Genomic DNA, 26,284 nt, shown 5'->3' with positions numbered 1-26,284 from the left:
CAGAGTCCAGAATCTAGACCAGCATCAGGTCCCACAGTCCAGAGTCCAGAATCTAGACCAGCACCAGGTCCCAAAGGGCAGAGTCCAGAATCTAGACCAGCACCAGGTCCCAGAGTCCTGAATCTAGACCAGCACCAGGTCCCACAGTCCAGAGTCCAGAATCTAGACCAGCATCAGGTCCCAGAGTCCTGAATCTAGACCAGCACCAGGTCCCAGAGTCCTGAATCTAGACCAGGACCAGGTCCCACGACCAGAGTCTTGAATCTAGACCAGCACCAGGTCCCAGAGTCCAGAATCTAGACCAGCATCAGGTCCCAGAGTCCTGAATCTAGACCAGCATCAGGTCCCAGAGTCCAGAATCTAGACCAGCACCAGGTCCCACAGACCAGAGTCCTGAATCTAGACCAGAATCAGGTCCCACGACCAGAGTCCAGAACCTAGACCAGCATCAGGTCCCACAGACCAGAGTCCAGAATCTAGACCAGCATCAGGTCCCACGACCAGAGTCCAGAACCTAGACCAGCATTAGGTCCCAGAGTCCAGAATGTAGACCAGCACCAGGTCCCGGAGTCCTGAATCTAGACCAGCACCAGGTCCCAGAGTCCTGAATCTAGACCTGCACCAGGTCCCAGAGTCCTGAATCTAGACCAGCACCAGGTCCCGGAGTCCTGAACCTAGACCAGCACCAGGTCCCAGAGTCCTGAATCTAGACCTGCACCAGGTCCCAGAGTCCTGAATCTAGACCAGCACCAGGTCCCAGAGTCCTGAATCTAGACCAGCACCAGGTCCCAGAGTCCTGAATCTAGACCAGCATCAGGTCCCACAGGCCAGAGTCCTGAATCTAGACCAGCATCAGGTCCCAGAGTCCAGAATCTAGACCAGGACCAGGTCCCAGAGTCCACAGTCCTGAACCTAGACCAGCACCAGGTCCCAGAGTCCAGAATCTAGACCAGCATCAGGTCCCACAGGCCAGAGTCCAGAATCCAGACCAGCACCAGGTCCCAGAGTCCAGAGTCCTGAATCTAGACCAGCATCAGGTCCCAGAGTCCTGAATCTAGACCAGCATCAGGTCCCACAGGCCAGAGTCCTGAATCTAGACCAGCATCAGGTCCCACAGGCCAGAGTCCTGAATGTAGACCAGCATCAGGTCCCAGAGTCCTGAATCTAGACCAGCATCAGGTTCCACAGACCAGAGTCCTGAATCTAGACCAGCATCAGGTCCCAGAGTCCTGAACCTAGACCAGCATCAGGTCCCAGAGGCCAGAATCTAGACCAGCATCAGGTCCCAGAGTCCAGGGTCCAGGGTCCAGGGTCCAGAGTCCAGGGTCCTGAGTCCAGAGACCGGAGTCCAGGGTCCAGAGTCCAGGGTCCAGAGTCCAGGGTCCAGGGTCCAGGGTCCAGAGTCCAGGGTCCAGAGTCTAGAGTCCAGAGGATCCAGAGTCCAGGTTCCAGGGTCCAGGGTCCAGAGTCCAGGGTCCAGGGTCCAGAGTCCAGGGTCCAGGGTCCAGAGTCCAGGGTCCAGGGTCCAGGGTCCAGGGTCCAGAGTCCAGGGTCCAGGGTCCAGGGTCCAGGGTCCAGAGTCCAGAGTCCAGGGTCCAGAGTCCAGGGTCCAGGGTCCAGGGTCCAGAGTCTAGAGTCCAGAGGATCCAGAGTCCAGGTTCCAGGGTCCAGGGTCCAGAGTCCAGGGTCCAGGGTCCAGAGTCCAGAGTCCTGGGTCCAGGGTCTAGAGTCCAGACTCCAGGGTCCAGAGTCCAGGGTCCAGGGTCCAGAGTCCAGAGTCCAGGGTCCAGGGTCCAGGGTCCAGAGTCCAGGGTCCAGGGTCCAGAGTCCAGGGTCCAGAGTCCAGGGTCCAGGGTCCAGGGTCCAGGGTCCAGAGTCCAGAGTCCAGGGTCCAGAGTCCAGAGTCCAGGGTCCAGGGTCCAGAGTCCAGGGTCCAGAGTCCAGGGTCCAGGGTCCAGGGTCCAGAGTCCAGAGTCCAGGGTCCAGGGTCCAGAGTCCAGAGTCCAGGGTCCAGGGTCCAGGGTCCAGAGTCCAGGGTCCAGAGTCCAGAGTCCAGGATCCAGGGTCCAGAGTCCAGAGTCCAGGGTCCAGAGTCCAGGGTCCAGAGTCCAGGGTCCAGGGTCCAGGGTCCAGAGTCCAGAGTCCAGGGTCCAGAGTCCAGGGTCCAGAGTCCAGGGTCCAGGGTCCAGGGTCCAGAGTCCAGAGTCCAGGGTCCAGGGTCCAGAGTCCAGAGTCCAGGGTCCAGGGTCCAGGGTCCAGGGTCCAGAGTCCAGGGTCCAGGTCCCAGAGTCCAGAATCTAGACCAGGACCAGGTCCCAGAGTCCACAGTCCTGAACCTAGACCAGCACCAGGTCCCAGAGTCCAGAATCTAGACCAGCATCAGGTCCCACAGGCCAGAGTCCAGAATCCAGACCAGCACCAGGTCCCAGAGTCCAGAGTCCTGAATCTAGACCAGCATCAGGTCCCAGAGTCCTGAATCTAGACCAGCATCAGGTCCCACAGGCCAGAGTCCTGAATCTAGACCAGCATCAGGTCCCAGAGGCCAGAATCTAGACCAGCATCAGGTCTCAGAGTCCAGAGTCCAGGGTCCAGGGTCCAGAGTCCAGAGTCCAGAGTCCAGAGTCCAGGGTCCAGAGTCCAGAGTCCAGAGTCCAGAGTCCAGAGTCCAGGGTCTAGAGTCCAGAGTCCAGGGTCCAGAGTCCAGAGTCCAGGGTCCAGGGTCTAGAGTCCAGAGTCCAGAGTCCAGACTCCAGAGTCCAGAGTCCAGAGTCCAGGGTCCAGGGTCCAGGGTCCAGAGTCCAGGGTCCAGAGTCCAGAGTCCAGGGTCCAGGGTCTAGAGTCCAGAGTCCTGAGTCCAGAGTCCAGAGTCCAGGGTCCAGGGTCCAGATTTAGCCGCTGCTGTTTCTCTTAATGAATCATTTATTAGTGACTGACCTCAGGTCAGTGTGGAACTGATCTGAGGTCGTGGTCGTTCTCCTCGCAGCCTCCAGGGGTCAGTATGAGTGTGACACACCTGTGGAGTCAGGAGACGGACAGGTGAGTCACAGTGACTGTGCAGGTACAGGGGGAGGAGCCAGTTAGTTTTATCGTGTGGAAACTTCAGGTGTTTAATGTTACAGTTTTTATTCATTAAAGTTTGAGCAGCTTGTAAAAATGTGAAACATATAAAACTTCAAATCAACAACAACAACGTTTGTTCTTTAAATTCCTCAGTGTTTTTATTTGCAGCTTCATGTGCAGCACAGACGCAGCTCCACTCACATGATGTTGGTGTCAGTTACTTTCATGCTGCTTCATCATTTACTGTTGGAGGAACAAAGAGGAATGTCAGGAACCTGAGTCTCTTTTCTCCTCCTGTTGCATTCTGGGATTGTCCCGGGGTTTAACACCTGGTGACTCCGGTGATGTTCTCAGGTTCTCTGTTGTTCAGACACAACAGTGTTTAAATGAAAGAACCCAGAACATTTAGGACTTTCCCTCAGACTCACTTTATTTTCTTGTTGTGTTCAAATCCAAACTGTTGTTGGAGACGTTACGTCCACCGGTTGGTAACGGAGCTCTGACTGACTCACAGGAGAGGAACAGTGTGAATCTGAATCCAGCTTCTTCCAGTCGCTCTGTGACTCATGTTGAAACTAAGACTTTCTTTCATTAAACATCAGCTTCAGATTCTGTTGAAGGTTTGAATCTTTAGTCAGAGATGATTCAGATTCTTCACATGGAGCTTTTCTCTTTTCGTCAGTGAGCAGCTGCCTCTGACATTTCAGCTCCTGAAGAAGCTGCAGAGTGAGCGCTCCTCTCCGGGGTAAAATCCCTCCGCCACATCAAGTAGTCCCGTCCACAGGGGGAGGTGTCATGGAGGGAGAGAGGCCTCGTCGTCTCCCGCCTTCTGCTCACAGTAACTTCATACCATGTGAATTAGCACACATTAGCTCACAGGGCTAACGTGGCCTGCTCACCTGGATGTGAAGGTGACGTGTGACGGTTCAGTGAAGCCGAGCTGGATGGTTTTAATATTCAGTTCAGTAGAAACTGAGTTCATCAGGTCAGTTTCTATAAGAACTGACCTGAAGTCTGCAGATAACTGTCACACACATCGATGTTCACATGAAGAAGAATGAAAGGACACCTGAGAGACGTTCAGACCCCGCCCCCTCTCTCACCTGCACACAGCTGACCAATCATGAGGGAGGAGGCTGTGATGTCACAGTTACCTGCTGCTTTCAGGTGACGTCTGTTACATCATAAAACACAACAGTGACCGTCCCTTTAACACCTCAACATCTGTCTGTTGTCGTCGTCGTCGTCGTCGTGTCTCAGACTCTGACTGTATCGATACCTCAGTTATGATACAGACTCTGTCAGAGGATCAATATTCTGATCAATAATAAACCTGTCAGTCAGCTGTGGCCCCTCTGACAGACGGACATTGATTCAGACTGATTTGTTATCGTCTCTGATTGGTCGACCTGTGGTCACATGACACAGACTGATGATGTCGACACATGATGAAGGTCAAAGGTCGAGACATGAACTGAACACACACAACAGGAGGCTTTAATGGACAAAGGACGTTTATTGCAGCTGATCACAGACAGAACATCTGGTTTGGTGATTTGTAAGAACAGGTGAGATGAAGAAGATGAAGATGATGAAGATGATTATTATTATTATTATTTACATCAGGATCATAAACAGGTGATTCTCTGATTACAGGAGTGAAGCTGTAAAACCTCCAGCTGAGCAGCTTAAAGCCTGATAGGACACTCTACAGACACACTGATGACATCATCAGCCCCAGCCAATCAGCTGCACTCGTTCCCTTTGATGAGGAAGAAGGTTCCAGCAGCCACACCCAGCAGACCGATGGTCAGACCCAGTCCACAGAAAACTGCAGGTCCAATACCGGGCTGCTGCACCTCCACATCTGGAGACAGAAACACACAGACATTAACTTCAGCTCCACATCTGGAGACAGAAACACACAGACATTAACTTCAGCTCCACATCTGGAGACAGAAACACACAGACATTAACTTCAGCTCCACATCTGGAGACAGAAACACACAGACATTAACTTCAGCTCCACATCTGGAGACATAAACACAAAGACATTAACTTCATCTGCACATCTGGAGACAGAAACACACAGACATTAACTTCAGTTACACATCTGGACACAGAGACAGAAACATTAACTTCAGCTGCACATCTGGAGACAGAAACACAGACACATTAACTCCAGCTCCACATCTGGACACAGAAACATTAACTCCAGCTGCACATCTGGACACAGACACATTAACTTCAGCTCCACATCTGGACAGACACATTAACTTCAGCTGCACATCTGGACACAGAGACACAGAAACATTAACTTCAGCCCCACATCTGGACACAGAGACATTAACTTCAGCTCCACATCTGGACACAGAGACATAGACATTAACTTCAGCTGCACATCTGGAGACAGAGACATTAACTTCAGCTCCACATCTGGACACAGAGACATAGACATTAACTTCAGCTGCACATCTGGAGACAGAGACATTAACTCCAGCTCCACATCTGGACACAGAGACAGAAACATTAACTTCAGCTGCACATCTGGACACAGAAACATTAACTTCAGCTGCACATCTGGACACAGACACAGACATTTACTTCAGCTCCACATCTGGAGACAGAGACTTTAACTCCAGCTCCACATCTGGACACAGACACATTAACTTCAGCTCCACATCTGGACACAGAGACAGAAACATTAACTTCAGCTCCACATCTGGAGACAGACACACGCATACATTAACATCACCTTCACATCTGGAGACAGAAACACACAGACATTAACGTCACCTTCACATCTGGGGACAGAAACACACAGACATTAACTTCAGCTGCACATCTGGAGACAGAAACACAGACATAATTAACTTCAGCTGCACATCTGGAGACAGAAACACAGACATTAACTTCAGCTGCACATCTGGAGACAGAAACACAGACATAATTAACTTCAGCTGCACATCTGGAGACAGAAACACAGACATTAACTTCAGCTGCACATCTGGAGACAGAAACATCGATATTAACTTCAGCTCCACATCTGGACACAGAAACACACAGACATTAACTTCAGCTGCACATCTGGAGACAGAAACACAGAGACATTAACTTCACCTCCACATCTGGAGACAGAAACACAGACATTAACTTCAGCTGCACATCTGGAGACAGAAACATCGATATTAACTTCAGCTCCACATCTGGACACAGAAACACACAGACATTAACTTCAGCTGCACATCTGGAGACAGAAACACACAGACATTAACTTCACCTCCACATCTGGAGACAGAAACACAAACATCAACTTCAGCTGCACATCTGGAGACAGAAACACAGACATTAACTTCAGCTCCACATCTGGAGACAGAGACACAGACATTAACTCCAGTTCCACATCTGGAGACAAAAACAAAGACATTAACTTCAGCTCCACATCTGGACACAGAGACACAGATATTAACTTCAGCTCCACATCTGGACACAGAGACACAGACATTAACTTCAGCTCCACATCTGGACATAGAAACACAAAGACATTAACTTCAGCTCCACATCTGGAAACAGAGACACAGACATTAACTCCAGCTCCACATCTGGAGACAAAAACAAAGACATTAACTTCAGCTCCACATCTGGACACAGAGACACAGACATTAACTCCAACTCCACATCTGGAGACAAAAACAAAGACATTAACTTCAGCTGCACATCTGGACACAGAGACACAGAAACATTAACTTCAGCCCCACATCTGGACACAGAGACATTAACTTCAGCTGCACATCTGGACACAGAGACACAGAAACATTAACTTCAGTCCCACATCTGGACACAGAGACATTAACTTCAGCTCCACATCTGGACACAGAGACATAGACATTAACTTCAGCTGCACATCTGGAGACAGAGACATTAACTTCAGCTCCACATCTGGACACAGAGACACAGAGACATTAACTTCAGCTCCACATCTGGACACAGAGACACAGAAACATTAACTTCAGCTGCACATCTGGAGACAGAGACATTAACTTCAGCTCCACATCTGGACACAGAGACAGACACATTAATTTCAGCTGCACATCTGGACACAGACACAGAACGTCAGTCCCTCGTCTCACCCCAGATTCTGGTCAGTGGTTGGTTGAGAGCTGGATGAGTCACCGTGCAGCTGTACATGTCTCCCAGCTGTGGGGTGAAGTCCAGTCTGGACATCTGGGTGAAGGAACCGTCTTTGTTGGGATAGGGAACGTTGAGACTCGCTCCTTCAGTCACGTTCTCTCCGTTCTTGGTCCAGTGGACTTGGACAGGAGCAGGGTAGAACCCGGTCACATGACAGATCAGAGTGTTCTTCTCTCCGAGCTCCACTCTGTCTCTGGTGTAGATCATGGGACTGGAGGGAGGATCTGAGGAGGAACACGTCTTATTAAACTGGATCACATCATGTTCTGAGAAACATCTGCAGGTTGTTGTGTCACACTCTGTCGTCATGGACGCGGAGCAACGAGGAGAAGGAGGGAGTTACGTCACTGATTCATTCAGCAGAGTATTGATTACTGAGTTAATGAGTTAATGATGGAGGACCAATCAGACTGGAGCTGAACCAGATCACATGTCTGAACTCTGCACAAGCTGCTGCCACAACGTCAACACTGTAACTACGTCATGTGACTGATGACAGCGCTGATGATGCTGCGCAGAGATCTGTTACAGGTGATTTCATCCGCAGGGGTCAGAGGTCAGAGTCTTCCAGTGACCCCCCCCCCACTCTAACTCTAACCAGGACCGTTTGGGTCAGAGGTCAGAGGGAAGGAGGTGACTAGGTTCAGCCCTCAGCTCCTCACCTTGATATGACTGGAGACACACACACACACACACACACACACTCACACTCCAACATACAGACAGACAAACACACACAGAAACAAACACACACACAGACACACACACACACACAGAAACACACACAGACACACAGACACACACACACACACACAGACACACACACACACACACACAGACACACACACACACACAGAAACACACACACACACACACAGACACACACACACACACAGACACACACACACACACACACAGACACACACACACACAGACACACACACACACAGACACACACACACACACACACACACACAGTGTGATGAGGTCGTCTCTCACATTAAAACATAATTAATTATTTCTTCATATTAACGAGCTCATTAAATATAAATCTGTGTTTCTGTTTGTGGAGGAGAAAAGTTACAGAGGTTTTAAATGTGATTTCTCTTTTACCTTTGTTCAGAGGGATTTCCTTCATAACACCACTTATGATCTTCAGGTTTGATCTGCAGGTCTGTTGATTGGCCTCAGCTTGTTGATAAGTTCCCTCTCTGTAGCTGGTATGATCTATGAAACTGGGCTGAGGCTCCACTCCTCTCTTATTGACGAAGTCTGCGAACCACTTCTCTTCTCCATCCAGAGCATACATGTCCTCTCCATCAGAGGCTGAACATCCAGAGATATAAAGGTCCACATGGAGACCTGAAGAGACAAGACCTGGTTAACTGTCTGTGGTTAGTTAACTAGTCAGTAACTGACTGTCTGTAGCTGGTTAACTACTGACTGACTGTAGCTGGTTAACTAGTCAGTAACTGACTGACTGTAGCTGGTTAACTAGTCAGTAACTGACTGTCTGTAGCTGGTTAACTAGTCAGTAACCTCCTGTCTGTAGCTGTTGAACTAGTCAGTAACCTCCTGTCTGTAGCTGGTTAACTAGTCAGTAACCTCCTGTCTGTAGCTGGTTAACTAGTCAGTAACTTACTGTCTGTAGCTGGTTAACTAGTCAGTAACACACTGTCTGTAGCTGGTTAATTAGTCAGTAACCTCCTGTCTGTAGCTGTTGAACTAGTCAGTAACCTCCTGTCTGTAGCTGGTTAACTAGTCAGTAACTCACTGTCAGCAGAGACGCAGGCGACACAGGAGAGGAAGAGCAGCAGCTCCTTCATCATCATCTTCATCAGCAGGTGAAACTGAGTGTCTGTGGATCTGAGAGACGACTGACACCAACTGACACAAAGTCCAGCAGCAGCTCAGCTCTTACTCACACAGCAGCCAATCACAGAGCAGAGATCACATGATGTCACCAGTGTCCGGGTAGACACAGGCAGCAGCTGCTGGCACACTCACAGCTGGAGCCTCCATCAATAATCAATACTCTAATTTAATATGGAACTTTATTTTGTAATCATGAGAGTTTTTCAGAATAAAAGACAGGATTTAAATCAAGCTGCTGGAAACTTTTATTCTGAAACTTTTAGCAAAAGAAGAAAATCTTCAATGTTGACGTCACTCTTCTATTTAATTTAAACATTATAAAACTTTATTTTTACTCTCAACATTTACAGACGCTGCTGCTTCACTTCCTGTCTGAGCTCTCAGCTGATCTCTTCTCCACGGGAGCAACAGAGGACGAGCGAGAGGGAGAGGGAGAGAGAGAGAGAGAGACAGAGAGAGAGGGATTTTATTTGCCACATTTATTTGCTCAATAACAAAATAAATAAAATAAATGAACTAAATGAAACTCATTTCAACATGTGACCAAAAACCAGCTCATCGTTCTCCACAGAACACAGCTCTTGTTTGAGGCTCCATGTCTTCTTGAACTCTTCTACATTATTCACCAACTTAAAGAAGCTGAAATCAGTTTTCAGTCTCGCCTTTAACATCAACTTATAAATAACTGCTGCATCAACATCTGCCGAGTCTTCCAGCTTATTTTTCCTGCTCAGGTAAATCGCCATTTTAGCCTGACCCAACGAAAAGTTCAACAATTTACATTTGATTTTTCCTTCCTGTTGTACCTGAAGCCCAGGATGAACATCTGTTGTGAGAAAAACTCGTCAAACAAACCAAACATCTGGAACAAAAACTGAAACAGAGACAAGAGTCGACCACACTCCAGAAAACAATGAAAAACTGTCTCTCTCTGTGCACAGAAGGGACAGGTGTCAGCAACATCTGGATTAATGACAGCAACAGCACCGTGCAGAACCCTCCACTGTAAATCACCCCCCCTCTTTGTTAATGGTGGTTTGTACAGAGCTCCACTCAGGTGTCTGAGCCTCTGTCAAGGCCAGGTGAGTCCTCCAGGGAGTGTCCACTCCACCTTTCAGCTTGTTCTGCTTTAAAACTTTTACTAGTAGGTAGTACATTGTTTTACTCACCATGCTGCTCAGTTTATAATCAGCAACATTCAGCTTCAACAACAAACCATCACAAGTAAAAACAGGAACAATGTTCACATCTGGCAGAGGATCAGTAACATCTGGCTGAATCAGTTCAGAGGGAGTCAGCTGCTGTTTCCAGCCTCTCAGGAGGAGACTGATCACCCTGACTGACCTGATCCCCAAACGTGAGGCCAGACCTGCGGCGTTGTCCAGGCGTGGGCCACACCTCCACCACACGGCCCAGCGTGAGGATCTGGGCCTCACACAGGTTCTGAAGCAGGCTCGGCCCAGCTTCACACCGGAGACGAGTCCCGTGAACCACTGGCTCTTTAAGAAGCCAGAACAAAGAGACACCGGCCTTTGGTCTCTCCTTACGGAACAATCCCCAGACTCTGAAAAGTCCTTTATAAAAACATGGAAGGTTTTCCAACTTACATCCATTAAGATCCATTAAAAACAGCGACTCAGCCGGACCCAGCCCACCACACCGCTCCAGTATGGCTCCAGCTACAGGTCTCCAAAGCAGGTCAGCGGGTCCAGTCAGGAACCTCTGGATGAACTGGAGCCTGAAAGCAGACCGGACCGGACCGGACCGGACCGGACCCTGTCCCCCTTCCTCCTTGGGCAGAAAGAGGACACTCTGTGGGACCCAGTGCTTTCCCCTCCTGTGAAGTTCAACAACCAGCTGCAACCTGGTTTGATCCAAAGCAGCTGGAGGAAGAACATTGATTGAATATTGATTGAAGAACATTGATCGAATATTGATTGAAGAACATTGATCGGTCAGGGAGCGTCTACAAAGTGACACTGAACACAGATATATTAGTGTCATGAAATCCTGTCACACATCAATGATTCTACTTCAACACTTAATGAGGAGAAAAGTGCTTTTTCCTAATTATAATAATTATAATAATTATAATAATTATAATTCTACTAACACAAGGAGACCTTCAGGTTGAGACTGATTTTATTTCCAGGTTCCTGAGTTATTGAACTGAGGAGTTTGAATCTTTACGACTTCCTCACAGGTGAATCTGGTGATAACATCTCGTTACCTCGAGATAACGAGCTTTATTTTCCTGAGATAACGAGATGAGAGGATATTTGAGTTTGGCCTTTCTCAGCTTCCGTACAGACGAGTGGAGATGACGAGTCGGCAGTTTGTTTCCTGACATCCTGATGGTGTAACATGTGACGACTCAGCAGTTTGAACCTCCGTCTGTCAGAACAGCTGCTGACATCAGCAATGGAAGGGTCCAATCAGCATTTAGACCCGGGTCACATGACTCTCACACACTTTCTTTCTGTCCCCACAACAGGAGTAAAACCTGGTGAACATGTCACACGCTGCAGGGGTTTATGGGTCATGAAGAATGAAGAATGATTCAGTCAGTCAGAGAGAGCAGCAGCGACCAGGTGCAGGTCTAACAGGTGATATTACCTGTGACAGGTGTATTGCACTGAAACAACCAATCAGTGAGCTGCTCTGAGTGACGGCGCTGAGCCACTGAAGCTCTGTGTGAGTGAAGGTCTCACTTCCTGTTTCCATGTTCCTCTCACTCATCAAACATCCAGCAACAAGTGGAAACCAGTTCACAGTGAGAGATGAACTGGGACAGTTCCTCACCACCTTAACCAGTCTGACCACACGATGCCTTCAGGTGTCTCTGTTAAAGCAGGACTTCACCACCTTCACCTCTGACACTGAGCAGCAGCTCTAACGCTGCCAATAAGAGGACAGTGAGTTTTCCTGAAGCACCCGAACGCAGCGTCTGTGGAAAGTCCCGACTCTTTACTTTCACTTCAACATCAGCAGCCAATCAGAAACAGAGCTGCTGATGAGTCATCAGTTACCAGGAGCAGCAGTTTGTGTGAAACAGCAGAGAGAGAGAAACTCTGAGGGAACAACAGTTTGAAAGTTCATCCACAACAAACATGAAGAAGAAGAAGATGAAGGAGAAGAAGAAGAGGAGGTCAGCTGTCTTTAATCAGTGTGACTCTTTATATTTTAACAGGTTCCTCTGACTCTAATCTGACTGATTAAAGACAGCTGACCTCCTCCTCTTCTTCCTCTTCTTCTTCTTCTACTTCTTTTCTTCTTCTCCCCCACCTGTGGGGCATGAAGACGTAACAGGTGGGGCATGAAGGAGGGTGAAATGTTGTGACAGGAATCTTTTTCACGGCGGGACAGTGAAGAAATCTTTCACAGTAGCGATGATGTTCGTTCAGAGACGTCCGTGAAACGGACAGATATTTAACAGAGACGAAAAGACAAACTGCCGACGCTCCGAGACGATCGAGACGCAGTGTTCAGCTGACGGCGATCAACAACCAAGATACAAAGAAAGTAGGACTCAGCCTGTCTGGCTCTTGGCAGCTGAGGAGAGACCAGCTCGTATCTCAGTCTGACACCATCAGTCAGACACAATCAGCCACTGGAGCTTTGAGAGAGAAAACTTGCTGAATATCGTCAGGAACGACGTTTTACAAAAGCTGCTTCAGCGAACAACAAGCGTTATGGCGTCACGGCCCAGTACAAGAAACCACACGATACCAGAGGATCTCATTCTCCCCACAGCGTTAGATCAACTGAGAACCGCCTCAAGACTGCAGGTCTTCCCTGTCCAATAAGGCCCAGTATAAGGCCCAGTCCAGACCTGTTCAGACCTGTTCAGACCTGTTCAGACCAGTTCAGACCTGTTCAGACCAGTCCAGTTCTTTCAGACCAGTCCAGACCTGTTCAGACCTGTTCAGACCTGTTCAGACCAGTCCAGTTCTTTCAGACCAGTCCAGACCTGTTCAGACCTGTTCAGACCAGTTCAGACCTGTTCAGACCAGTTCAGACAAGTTCAGACCATTTATCTACTATTTTGCTGAGACACTGCACTGTTTTATGAACCTATAGACTTTGGTGAAAGTCAAAGCACCAAAACAATTGGTAAAGGTTTGTTTTCACAAGATATTTGAAGAATTTCAAAAGTCAGGCTTCAATTTTTCAGCATTTGGACCAAATGATGTCTTTGCTCTACGTGAAGAGGTGCGTCATTAAGAAAGAGCTGAGACTGATCTGAGAACTGTGATGTAAACACTTGAGTATTATGTTATCTTTAAGTATCCTTGCAGAATCCTTGGGCGCCGGCTCTAATCAAGCGGGTCTCGCCAGATGTGCAATGGACCCCCAGAGAAACGTTAGCACCACAGCAGCTCAGCCCTGAACTAAACCAGGTTCGGACCGCTGTTGTTCACGCGGCTGTTTTCTGCGATGGGAGCGAAACATTCAGCGGTGATGTTCCTCAGAGGAGCGGTGCCTCTCGTCCTCACGGCTCTTTGACCTCAGAGAGGAAGTTCAGGTGTTTTTATTTGAGGAGATGATGCATGAACTTGCAAACACGTTTAGTGATGAGCTGGTTCTGATGAAACCGGCCTTCCTCTGAATGAAGCTGAATGAATTAATTAATTACTGCATTCACCTGAAAGCTCGGGACGTGGGGCTGACGACTTGATCAAGAAATACTGATTCCTTCCTGATTCCTGCTGGAGCCACGTCTCTTCCCTGAAAGGACTCTTTCACAGAGCGTCCCAAACAACAGGAGAGAGGCAGCATCGACCTGCGACCCGTTTAACAAGAGAGACGCAGCATCGACCTGCGACCCGTTTAACAACAGGAGAGACGCAGCATCGACCTGCGACCCGTTTAACAACAGGAGAGACGCAGCATCGACCTGCGACCCGTTTAACAAGAGAGACGCAGCATCAACCTGCGACCCGTTTAACAGGAGAGACGCAGCATCGACCTGCGACTCGTTTAACAGGAGAGACGCAGCATCAACCTGCGACCCGTTTAACAACAGGAGAGACGCAGCATCAACCTGCGACCCGTTTAACAGGAGAGACGCAGCATCAACCTGCGACCCGTTTAACAACAGGAGAGACGCAGCATCAACCTGCGACCCGTTTAACAACAGGAGAGACGCAGCATCAACCTGCGACCCGTTTAACAGGAGAGACGCAGCATCAACCTGCGACCCGTTTAACAACAGGAGAGACGCAGCATCAACCTGCGACCCGTTTAACAACAGGAGAGACGCAGCATCGACCTAAGACCCGTTTAACAGGAGAGACGCAGCATCGACCTGCGACCCGTTTAACAGGAGAGACGCAGCATCAACCTGCGACCCGTTTAACAACAGGAGAGACGCAGCATCAACCTGCGACCCGTTTAACAACAGCAGAGACGCAGCATCGACCTGCGACCCGTTTAACAACAGGAGAGACGCTGCATCGACCTGCGACCCGTTTAACAGGAGAGACGCAGCATCGACCTGCGACCCGTTTAACAACAGCAGAGACGCAGCATCGACCTGCGACCCGTTTAACAGGAGAGACGCAGCATCGACCTGCGACCCGTTTAACAACAGCAGAGACGCAGCATCGACCTGTGACCCGTTTAACAACAGGAGAGACGCAGCATCGACCTGCGACCCGTTTAACAGGAGAGACGCAGCATCGACCTGCGACGCGTTTAACAGCAGAGACGCAGCATCGACCTGCGACCCGTTTAACAGCAGAGACGCAGCATCGACCTGCGACGCGTTTAAAGACGTGCGGTGCACAACAGGCGGACTGCAGCCACTAAAGATAATGATAAGACCCAGGTTCTGACAAAGTGACTTGCCCAGTATCTGCATCTGTTCTTTTTTATTAGACGGATCTTTATTATGTTTGTAACAAAGTGCAGATTTAATTTCTTTCTTCTCTTTTGTTGACGAAGTGAAGACTGATGGAGGAATGTTGTGATGTCACAAAAAGTTTTTATTGCGCTTTAGAATTTACTGACAGAAATGTGATGGTTGATCACGTGTTTCTTCTTTCAATACACAAGTTAAACTCAGTTTGTTGTCATGGTGTTGGGGTGGGGGCGGGGCATGACAGAAGCTTGAGAACCACTGCTCTAACTGTATAAACAGACGTCATGACAACAGTCAGGACTCTGATCTGTGATCAGCTGTTTGTTTCCCATCAGCCACCTGAACACAGCGTCTCTGGAAACTCCCGACTCTCCGCTGTCATTTGTTTCCTCAGCAGCCAATCAGAGCGGGAGCTGCTGACGTGTCATCAGTCACCGAGCAGAGCTTGTTGTTGGTGAGCAGCAGCTGAGAGGAGGAGCTCAGACGCCCCCTGCTGGATCATCTTCATCATCCTCCTCATCCTCATCCTCGAACTGCTTGTGTCAGAGTGGACAGTAACTGAGTACTTTTACTGCAGTGTATTTCACTTCAGTACTTTTACTGCAGTACTTTTGCTTCAGTGTATTTCACTTCAGTGCATTTCACTTCAGTACTTTTACTTCAGTGTATTTCACTTCAGTACTTTTACTGCAGTGTATTTTACTTCAGTGTATTTCACTTCAGTACTTTTACTGCAGTGTATTTTACTTCAGTGTATTTCACTTCAGTACTTTTACTTCAGTGTTTTTTACTTCAGTGTATTTCACTTCAGTACTTTTACTGCAGTGTATTTTACTTCAGTGTATTTCACTTCAGTACTTTTACTGCAGTGTATTTTACTTCAGTGTATTTCACTTCAGTACTTTTACTTCAGTGTTTTTACTTCAGTGTATTTTACTGCAGTACTTTTACGTCAGTGTATTTGTCAGTACTGACACTTATTGACAAACGTTGTTTTGACTCCACTACATTTCTTTGAAGGACTCTTACTTTGAAGCAGCTTTTAGTCGAAGGAATGACTTTTATTTTGAAAATGTGACAGATCATAAACCAATCACAGCCGACTCCTCTTCTGTCTGTGCAGCTGTTTTTGTTTTAAGGTAACCTTAGTTCAGACTTTAAAACCTCAACTTAAGGTGTGCAGCTGGTCCCAGGTGTGCAGCTGGTCCCAGGTGTGGACCAGGTCCAGGTCTCACCTGGAGCGGGTTCTCCTCCAACATGGTTCATGGTCATGTGATCAGGCAGCAGCAGTTTAACCTGATCTGTGATCAGCTGTTTGTTTCCCATCAGCCACCTGAACACAGCGTCTCTGGAAACTCCCGACTCTCCACTGTCATATAAATGTTTCCTCAGCAGCCAATCAGAGCGTGAGCTGCTGACGTGTCATCAGTCACCGAGCAGAGCTTGTTATTGGTGAGCAGCAGCAGAGAGGAGGAGCTCAGACGCCCCCTGCTGGATCATCTTCATCCTCATCCTCATCATTGAACAGTGAGACTGCTCGTCACCTGCAGCAGGATGTAGGAACAGAAAGGTGACTCCGCCCCCTTGTGGCCGGCTGTGATCATGTTTAACTGGATTCTTGTTTTTACAGATTCAGACTCAAAGTATCAAAAACCTGTTTCATCAGTTTTAACGAGACGATCTTCAGACACGAACAAACCGTCACGTCCTGGTCAGACTTTCTTCATGGAGGCGCAGTGATCTGATCCCGCTCTCTCTCTCTCTCTCTCTGGTTCATCGTCACGTCGCTCCACCTGTTTATTAACCATGGAAATTCTCTGAAGGAGTCTCTGCCTGACACCAGGTGTAACTCGTCAGGCTGCTCCATGAAACACAAACACTGATCCACCACACAGCGAAGGAGGCGGCAACTTCTCAGTCCGTTATCCATCACTTCAGCTGCTCCAAGTCTTTTCCCTCGTCGGGCTGGACGTGATGTCACTGCCTCACGTTTCAGGTGTGTTTGACTCACCTGTGCGTCACAGCTGCTCATGAGTCGAGATATTTCACTTTAGTATCTGGCGCTCAGAAACACTGAGGGACACTGAACGCGTCCAGAGTCTCAGGTTAAAGATCAGGTGAGCTCGTGATCAGTTCTGTTGTTCAGAGCTGAGAATCACAACTTCATCATCATCATCATCACCTTCACTATCCCCCCGACAGACGAAACAAACGCACCCCGCTCTCACAGTAACATTATTTATTAAAATCTCAGAATTCACTCAGTCATTAACAAATAATTTAATGCAGTTTGTACAAAGCCAGAGACTTGATTCCTCGTATGGACAGGCACGCAGAGAGAAACTACAGGCAGCGTCAGGTGGAAACCTCGTTCCTCCGACAGACTCAACCATCAAAACACTTTCATTTTTAAATAAGCAGCCAGAGACTGAGAGGAGGCGGCGCCCGACTCCGCCGCCACGGAAAACACTCAAGGTCCGGATGGAGACGAAGAACCGAAGAAAATCTAATGAAATGAGCAAAGTGAATCTTTCAAAACTAAACAACAAGAATAAAACATGAAATATAAAAGACCTTTAGTGTTTCCCCAGTAACAGTTAAAATATCTAAAAGTGGAGTTTCACCTCCGTTTTCACTTTTACCAAACTTTCCTTTTACAGGTTCATGCTCCACGTCTGCTGTGGATCCTGTTCTCCATCACTCACTGTTCAATCTGAGCCATCCGATTGGCCGACAACAGCTGATGACCGCTGTTGTGATTCGTTTACATGTGGGCTGCTGGTTGCTACGGTAACCCCAGCATCACCCAGACAGGTTCTGACTCTCCGCTGGTCGGGAACTTTGGAGAAAAAGTTACAGATCACATGATCCAACAGGACGCTGTGGATTACAGTCGCAGCGGTAACCAGGAAGTGAGCGCCCCCTGCTGGACACACAGACATGGAGTGTGTTCTGCACAGATTCAGGTAGTGTTAGAAAATAAGGCAGCACGGTGACGACTTACGAGACTCTTATTTTGAAATACGTGTGACCGATGCCTGAAATGTCTCTTGTTTTTACGTCTTTACTCGTCTGAAGTTATGAATGAAACAAAGACTAAATAAAGTGACTGTCAACAAGGATGCGTTCAGGATCCTCTGTCAGAGTCACACCTGGTACAGGACACACCTGATCACAGCTCGTTATAATGAGTGGCAGGTGAAGGCGCGTCACAGGTGAGATGGATCATCCAACCAGAAACAACAAACAACAAAAACTATTTCTGAGACGATGCATTCAAGGTCATCACGTCTATTCCTCCGTCCGGTCTGTCTTCATCTGTGACGATGAGGTGGAGTGATGCACACGCACACACACACACACACACACACACACACACACACACACACACACACACAGAGTTCAGGGGTCGACAAAGGACACCATGATGTATCTGGTCCCTCTGGTGGTGGGCAGACCCTCGTGGTAGTGGGTCAGCCGGCCGGGGTGCATGAAGGACCAGCCTTTCCTGGGAGACTCCACCTTGCAGTCGTAGCGCAGGAACCTGCAGCCTCCGCCCTGACACAGGTACAGACACAGGTACGGACACAGACAGGTAAACTAACTGCGACAGGTGTTTCCAGCTGTTTCCAGCTCAGCAGATGTGCGTGTGTGTGTGTACCTCGTAGTCGATGCCCTTCCTGTTCAGGGCGATGTTGATGGTGAAGGTGGAGGAGTCGTGATGCGGCCGCAGAGATGGCTGCTCGTCAGGACGGTAACGCACCACAAAGTTCATGATGGCCTGGGCCTGGACACACACACACACACACACACACACACACACACACACACACAGAGACACACCCACACACACACACACACACACAGACACACACACACACACACACACACACAGACACACAGAGACACACACACACACACACACACACACACACACACAGAGAGACACACACACACACACACACACACACACACACACACACACACACAGACTTACAGTGAGAGTGTGTCATAAATACACAGTGGGCTCCAAAGTGTGAGACCACCTTCCTATTCAAGTGGAGGGGAATGTGCATGTGGGGCGAGTGCACACCTGGTGCACCTGTGGCCTCTTACCTTGGGGTAATATCCAGGATACAGTTTCTCAGTGACGGGGACGATGAACTCTTTCAGGAACTTGAGCCACTCCTTCTCAAAGCCGATCTGGTTCATGTGGATGTCCACAGTCGGGACGTTTTCATAACCACCGGCCAGACGCTCGTCCTGAACACACACACACAGAGACACACACACACACACACACACACAGAGACACACACACACACACACACACACACACACACACACAACACACACACACACACACACACAAACACAGAGACACACACACACACACACACACACACACACACACACACAGAGACACACACACACACACACACACACAGACACACACACACACACACACACACACACACACACAGAGACACACACACACACAGACACACACAGACACACACACACACACACAGACACACACACACACACACACACACACACACACAGAGACACACACACACACACACACACACACACACACACACAGAGACACACACACACACACACACACACAGAGACACACACACACACACACACACACACACACACACACACACACACACAGAACACACACACACACACACACACACAGACACACACACACACACACACACACACACACACACAGACACACACACACACACACACAGAGACACACACACACACACAGAGACACACACACACACACACACACACACACACACACACACACACACACACACACACACACCCAGACACACACACACACACACACACACACACACACACACACAGAGACACACACACACACAGAGACACACACACACACACACACACACACAGAGACACACACACACACAGAGACACACACACACACACACACACAGAGACACACACACACACACACACACACACACACACACACACAGACACACACACACACACACACACACACAGACACACACACACACACACACACACACACACACACAGACACACAGAGACACACAGACACACACACAGACACACACCACACACACACACACAGAGACACACACACACACACACACACACACAGAGGGGAACAGGGGAACAGATGAACAGGGGAACAGGTGAACAGGTGAACAGGTGAACAGGGGAACAGGGGAACAGATGAACAGGGGAACAGGGGAACAGGTGAACAGGGGAACAGGTGAACAGGGGAACAGGTGAACAGGGGAACAGGTGAACAGGTGAACAGGTGAACAGGGGAACAGGGGAACAGATGAACAGGTGAACAGGTGAACAGGGGAACAGGTGAACAGGGGAACAGGGGAACAGGTGAACAGGTGAACAGGGGAACAGGTGAACAGGTGAACAGGGGAACAGGGGAACAGGGGAACAAGGGAACAGATGAACAGGGGAACAGGGGAACAGGGGAACAGATGAACAGGTGAACAGGGGAACAGATGAACAGGTGAAAAGGGGAACAGGGGAACAGGGGAACAGGTGAACAGGGGAACAGATGAACAGATGAACAGGTGAACAGGGGAACAGATGAACAGGTGAACAGGTGAACAGGGGAACAGGGGAACAGATGAACAGGTGAACAGGTGAACAGGGGAACAGATGAACAGGGGAACAGGGGAACAGATGAACAGGGGAACAGGGGAACAGGTGAACAGGGGAACAGATGAACAGGGGAACAGATGAACAGGGGAACAGATGAACAGGTGAACAGGGGAACAGATGAACAGGTGAACAGGGGAACAGGTGAACAGGTGAACAGGGGAACAGGGGAACAGGTGAACAGGGGAACAGGTGAACAGGTGAACAGATGAACAGGTGAACAGGGGAACAGATGAACAGGTGAACAGGGGAACAGGGGAACAGATGAACAGGTGAACAGGTGAACAGGGGAACAGATGAACAGGGGAACAGGGGAACAGATGAACAGGGGAACAGGGGAACAGGTGAACAGGGGAACAGATGAACAGGGGAACAGGGGAACAGATGAACAGGGGAACAGGGGAACAGATGAACAGGTGAACAGGGGAACAGATGAACAGGTGAACAGGGGAACAGGTGAACAGGTGAACAGGGGAACAGGGGAACAGGTGAACAGGTGAACAGGGGAACAGGGGAACAGATGAACAGGGGAACAGATGAACAGGGGAACAGGGGAACAGGGGAACAGGGGAACAGATGAACAGTGAACAGGGGAACAGATGAACAGTGAACAGGTGAACAGGGGAACAGATGAACAGGGGAACAGGGGAACAGGTGAACAGGGGAACAGGGGAACAGATGAACAGGTGAACAGGTGAACAGGGGAACAGATGAACAGGGGAACAGGGGAACAGGGGAACAGGGGAACAGGTGAACAGGGGAACAGGGGAACAGATGAACAGGGGAACAGATGAACAGGGGAACAGGGGAACAGATGAACAGGTGAACAGGGGAACAGATGAACAGGTGAACAGGGGAACAGATGAACAGGGGAACAGGGGAACAGATGAACAGGGGAACAGATGAACAGGGGAACAGGGGAACAGGGGAACAGGGGAACAGGTGAACAGGGGAACAGGTGAACAGGTGAACAGGGGAACAGGGGAACAGGGGAACAGGGGAACAGATGAACAGGGGAACAAGGGAACAGATGAACAGGGGAACAGGTGAACAGGGGAACAGGGGAACAGGTGAACAGGGGAACAGGTGAACAGGGGAACAGGTGAACAGGGGAACAGGTGAACAGGTGAACAGATGAACAGGGGAACAGGTTACCTTGTGTGATCCTCCAGACCATTCCCCGTTGTCCTCCATGGTCTCCACCATGTGATCACACATCTTCTCTGAGAAAGCTGGAAACCAGTAAACATCTGGACAGGGCTGGGAGACACACATCATTAATGAGCTGTCAGGTAAAACAGGGAGGATTGTGGGATTTATCGGGGGTGTTTTGTCACCTGCTCCACGAAGCTCTTGTCATCTTCAAAGATTCTGGAGTAGTTCTCGTGGATGTACTTCTCCTTCCAGTCCTGTGAACAGAGACACACTCAGCCTGCGCTCTGGATCTCTTCCTCACCTGCTCATGTCAGTAACGCTCAGGTGTGTCGCCTCACCACAGGGTTGTCGAAGATCTGCCACATGTCCGGGTGCAGCCTGGACGTGTTGAAGCTGGTCGACGCCACCAGGCGACCAAACTCATCGCGGTTTGACACGAACATGAAGACACCCTGCACACACACACTGTTCATCACTTCCACTGTCCCAGGGTTTATTTCCTCAGGACAAACAAACTTGACTGATAAAATAAACAAATACAGTCACAGCCGTCAGAGATCAGAGGAGCTGTTGTCCCGCCTCCACGTTCTGTCACTCAAACTCCCAATAACTGCAGCTGATCACCTGTGATCACTTCCTGTCAGAGTAACACGATGTTCATCACTGCAGCACTGTGATACTGAAGGACACGTAAACACAGCAGGGTTCTCCCTGAGGTTCTCCCTGAGGTTCTGCCTGAGGTTCTCCCTGAGGTTCTCCCTGAGGTTCTCACTGAGGTTCTCCCTGAGGTTCTGAATGACGTTCTGGAGCTTTATTGTGGAGGGACGTCAGAGAGCTCCTCAGGAAGTGCAGTCACACTGACTCAGATCATGTTAGTCTGTGATGTGCCTGTGGAGGCTTTTTATCACGACACCCTCCTTTCTCCTGTCCCCGTTTCTACGAGACCTCGTTTATTCTGAATATGATAAATGTTATATAAGATATATAATATATCTGAAATATTAAAAGGCTGAACAAAAAGCCACCTGTACATTATTATCACTAACAAGAACCATGTGAGCAGGTGTTCAGCGAGTTACCTGGTCTCTGATGCTCCTGCAGAACACCATGTCGGGGTCCGTCCCCTCGTCCACGTACAGGCTCACCTGGGACAGTTTGGACCGCAGCATGCTGCCTTTGATCAGGTAGGCCTGAGTGATGTACGGCACGTTCCACAGACCGCTACACACACACACACACACACACACACACACACACACACACACACACACACACACACACAGTTACAGACTAAACGAGGGGAAGAATCCTCTCACTGCAGTGACACAGTCAGCTTTAAAAGCACATTACAGCCTTTTAAACGACACGATTCACCACAAACAACCACAGCGAGCCTTTCCTCTGCTCAGCTTCTTATGTGCTCTGAAGGAGCAGCAGCATCAGAGACGGTTCCCTTCACAAGCTGCTCAGAGCTGTGGTCTGGTCTGCTGATGGTTGTTGAGAACAGACGTTTCACCTGCGTAAAATAATACCACTTGTGTGAGTGTGTGTGTGTGTGTGTGTGTGTGCATGCGCTCACATCCTCTTGCCCTGGACGATCTCGATGTAGTCTTCAGATCTGGAGTAGTATCCTTCAGGACTCAGGGCGCCCCAGAAGTTACTCCACAGCTTCCCGTGTTTGGACAACATGGGAGCGATGACAGACCTGAGAGAGAGGCGGAGAGAGGAACTGAGAAACACCAGGCATCACCAACACATTCATTTCCACCCATCCAGCCGAAATATTCAAACTGGTTTCACTGAAACACTGTAAGGAGACTAGTGTGGACTTGTTAGGGTGTAGGGTATATTTAAGGGGACTAGTGTGGACTTGTTAGGGTGTAGGGTATATTTAAGGGGACTAGTGTGGACTTGTTAGGATGTAGGGTATATTTAAGGGGACTAGTGTGGACTTGTTAGGGTGTAGGGTGTATTTAAGGGGACTAGTGTGGACTTGTTAGGGTGTAGGGTATATTTAAGGGGACTAGTGTGGACTTGTTAGGGTTAGGAATAAGAACACACAGGAGGGTACATACTTGTTTTCCTCTATTAGTATCCTGAGTGTGTCGGGGTTCGTCAAGGCCACTTCAGAGTCGATGCTGAAGTAGTAATCACACTCTGGATCCTTCTTACATGCCTCACTACACACACACACACACACACACAGAAACACACACACACACACACACACACACACACACACACACACACAACACACACACACACACACACACACACACACAGTTACAGACTAAACGAGGGGAAGAATCCTCTCACTGCAGTGACACAGTCAGCTTTAAAAGCACATTACAGCCTTTTAAACGACACGATTCACCACAAACAACCACAGCGAGCCTTTCCTCTGCTCAGCTTCTTATTGTGCTCTGAAGGAGCAGCAGCATCAGAGACGGTTCCCTTCACAAGCTGCTCAGAGCTGTGGTCTGGTCTGCTGATGGTTGTTGAGAACAGACGTTTCACCTGCGTAAAATAATACCACTTGTGTGAGTGTGTGTGTGTGTGTGTGTGTGTGTGTGTGTGTGTGTGTGTGCGCTCACATCCTCTTGCCCTGGACGATCTCGATGTAGTCTTCAGATCTGGAGTAGTATCCTTCAGGACTCAGGGCGCCCCAGAAGTTACTCCACAGCTTCCCGTGTTTGGACAACATGGGAGCGATGACAGACCTGAGAGAGAGGCGGAGAGAGGAACTGAGAAACACCAGGCATCACCAACACATTCATTTCCACCCATCCAGCCGAAATATTCAAACTGGTTTCACTGAAACACTGTAAGGAGACTAGTGTGGACTTGTTAGGGTGTAGGGTATATTTAAGGGGACTAGTGTGGACTTGTTAGGGTGTAGGGTATATTTAAGGGGACTAGTGTGGACTTGTTAGGATGTAGGGTATATTTAAGGGGACTAGTGTGGACTTGTTAGGGTGTAGGGTGTATTTAAGGGGACTAGTGTGGACTTGTTAGGGTGTAGGGTATATTTAAGGGGACTAGTGTGGACTTGTTAGGGTTAGGAATAAGAACACACAGGAGGGTACATACTTGTTTTCCTCTATTAGTATCCTGAGTGTGTCGGGGTTCGTCAAGGCCACTTCAGAGTCGATGCTGAAGTAGTAATCACACTCTGGATCCTTCTTACATGCCTCACTACACACACACACACACAGAAACACACACACACACACACACACACACAGATACACACACACACAGAAACACACACACACACACACACACACACACACTAATTACGATCTGGTCTGAGTTCCAGCTACAGCTCTGGTTTTGTGTTTCAGTGTTATAAAGGTGGAAAAAGGGAAACACACATGGAACCGGACCCTTTGATGTCTGATATTTGGAACCACACTGAGCCGAGTCAGCAACAGTCCAGGAAACAATCCGGCCATTTAATTGGTTCATTTTCTACAAACCTATAAATATCTAGAGTAATAGCTTCGATTATTTTCATCTCTGACTCCCTGCGGGTTTCTACATGACCGTTCTACAGGGTCTGAATGTTGCAATGCCTTCAGAGGTTCTCTTGGTTCTCCACTCACACAGCCATGGTTCTGGCCTTGCCCTCCTGCAGGTTCTCCTCTGGGCCGACCAGCAGGGCATCGGGGAACAGAGACCTGTGGCGCTCCCAGAACTTCTGGATGTGACGTTCGTGGTACACGACCTGGATCGGAGGAAAATCATGACAGGTCAGAACCGGTCAGAGGAGGTGTCTGCTCTGCAACCATGTGGTCGGTTCTGTGTCTGCGCCGTACGTTGTTGTGGATGAAGAGGCGGATCCTCGCCGTGGGGTAGTTGAGCGTGGTCAGTCGGTGCAGGAACTCGTCCATGAAGGGAGTCGCACGTTCGATAAACACTGCGACGTAGACCAGAGGCAGCTCCTCGTCCTGCGAACACAGCGGAAACATCCCAGTGAGACAGACACAAACCGCACACGGGCCATGATGTCAGAACCATCAGGTGAGTGTGTTTACAGGTACGTCACTGAAGAACAGCAGGTCGTCGTCGCAGATCCCACATCCGTTCTCATAGGTCCAGGCTGTGGGGACGTAGTTACCCAGGTAATTCAACTGCAGCTGCAGAGACAGAACACCAGAACCTTTAGCTCACGCTAACACACACACACACACACACACACACACAGGTTCTGGTAGTGGGAGGTTTACCTTGGTTGGTCCGTTGCCATGGATAACAACAGGAAGTGTGTCGTAGGCGACGTTCCTCGCTCTGACCTTCGCCCTCTCAAACTTGAGGACGACTTCGTCTGACAGACAGAGACATTCAGTTCAGTCACGTTACAGAGAACAACCTGCTGACTGGTTCTGGTTCCACTGTTCGGACCGGTCCAGACTCCTGCAGCAGGACGAGTCC

At 49.1% G+C, this 26,284-nt stretch overlaps 2 protein-coding genes across 2 annotated transcripts in view; both read right to left on the bottom strand.

The window, feature by feature from the left end:
- Positions 1-4,556: 4,556 nt before the first annotated feature.
- LOC130164346 (HLA class II histocompatibility antigen, DP alpha 1 chain-like) lies at positions 4,557-9,173 on the bottom strand. The gene is made up of 4 exons (XM_056369026.1): positions 9,026-9,173; positions 8,365-8,613; positions 7,191-7,475; positions 4,557-4,927 (listed from the first exon to the last, which is right to left on the bottom strand). The coding sequence occupies exons 1-4, from the start codon at positions 9,087-9,089 to the stop codon at positions 4,806-4,808; spliced, it is 720 nt and encodes a 239-aa protein (XP_056225001.1). The 5' UTR covers positions 9,090-9,173; the 3' UTR covers positions 4,557-4,805.
- Positions 9,174-17,213: 8,040 nt separating this feature from the next.
- plod3 (procollagen-lysine, 2-oxoglutarate 5-dioxygenase 3) overlaps positions 17,214-26,284 on the bottom strand; it is a 16,447-nt gene continuing 7,376 nt past the window's right edge. Inside the window, exons 7-19 of the mRNA XM_056369063.1 lie at positions 26,080-26,177; positions 25,888-25,989; positions 25,669-25,800; positions 25,456-25,577; positions 24,941-25,045; positions 24,445-24,570; positions 22,930-23,071; positions 22,189-22,302; positions 22,033-22,104; positions 21,851-21,955; positions 19,106-19,252; positions 18,651-18,776; positions 17,214-18,547 (exon numbers count right to left, since the gene is read on the bottom strand). Of these exons, the coding sequence (XP_056225038.1) occupies positions 18,392-18,547; positions 18,651-18,776; positions 19,106-19,252; positions 21,851-21,955; positions 22,033-22,104; positions 22,189-22,302; positions 22,930-23,071; positions 24,445-24,570; positions 24,941-25,045; positions 25,456-25,577; positions 25,669-25,800; positions 25,888-25,989; positions 26,080-26,177 (1,547 nt within the window). The 3' untranslated portion in view covers positions 17,214-18,391. The remainder of the gene's footprint in view (positions 18,548-18,650; positions 18,777-19,105; positions 19,253-21,850; positions 21,956-22,032; positions 22,105-22,188; positions 22,303-22,929; positions 23,072-24,444; positions 24,571-24,940; positions 25,046-25,455; positions 25,578-25,668; positions 25,801-25,887; positions 25,990-26,079; positions 26,178-26,284) is intronic.

Source organism: Seriola aureovittata, chromosome 23, assembly GCF_021018895.1.
Source record: "Seriola aureovittata isolate HTS-2021-v1 ecotype China chromosome 23, ASM2101889v1, whole genome shotgun sequence".
Taxonomy (NCBI): domain Eukaryota; kingdom Metazoa; phylum Chordata; class Actinopteri; order Carangiformes; family Carangidae; genus Seriola; species Seriola aureovittata.
Note: the sequence above shows the minus strand (reverse complement) of the source record. Positions and strands in the feature narration are given on the sequence as shown.

Bases quoted from the DNA above. Each gene is read 5' to 3' on its own strand.
- LOC130164346 (XM_056369026.1), bottom strand. From the start codon at position 9,089: ATGAAGATGATGATGAAGGAGCTGCTGCTCTTCCTCTCCTGTGTCGCC. The intron at 8,614-9,025 runs GTGAGTTACTGA...TTGTCTCTTCAG, and splicing joins CGCCTGCGTCTCTGCTGACA to GTCTCCATGTGGACCTTTAT. The intron at 7,476-8,364 runs GTAAAAGAGAAA...GTTCCTCCTCAG, and splicing joins GGAAATCCCTCTGAACAAAG to ATCCTCCCTCCAGTCCCATG.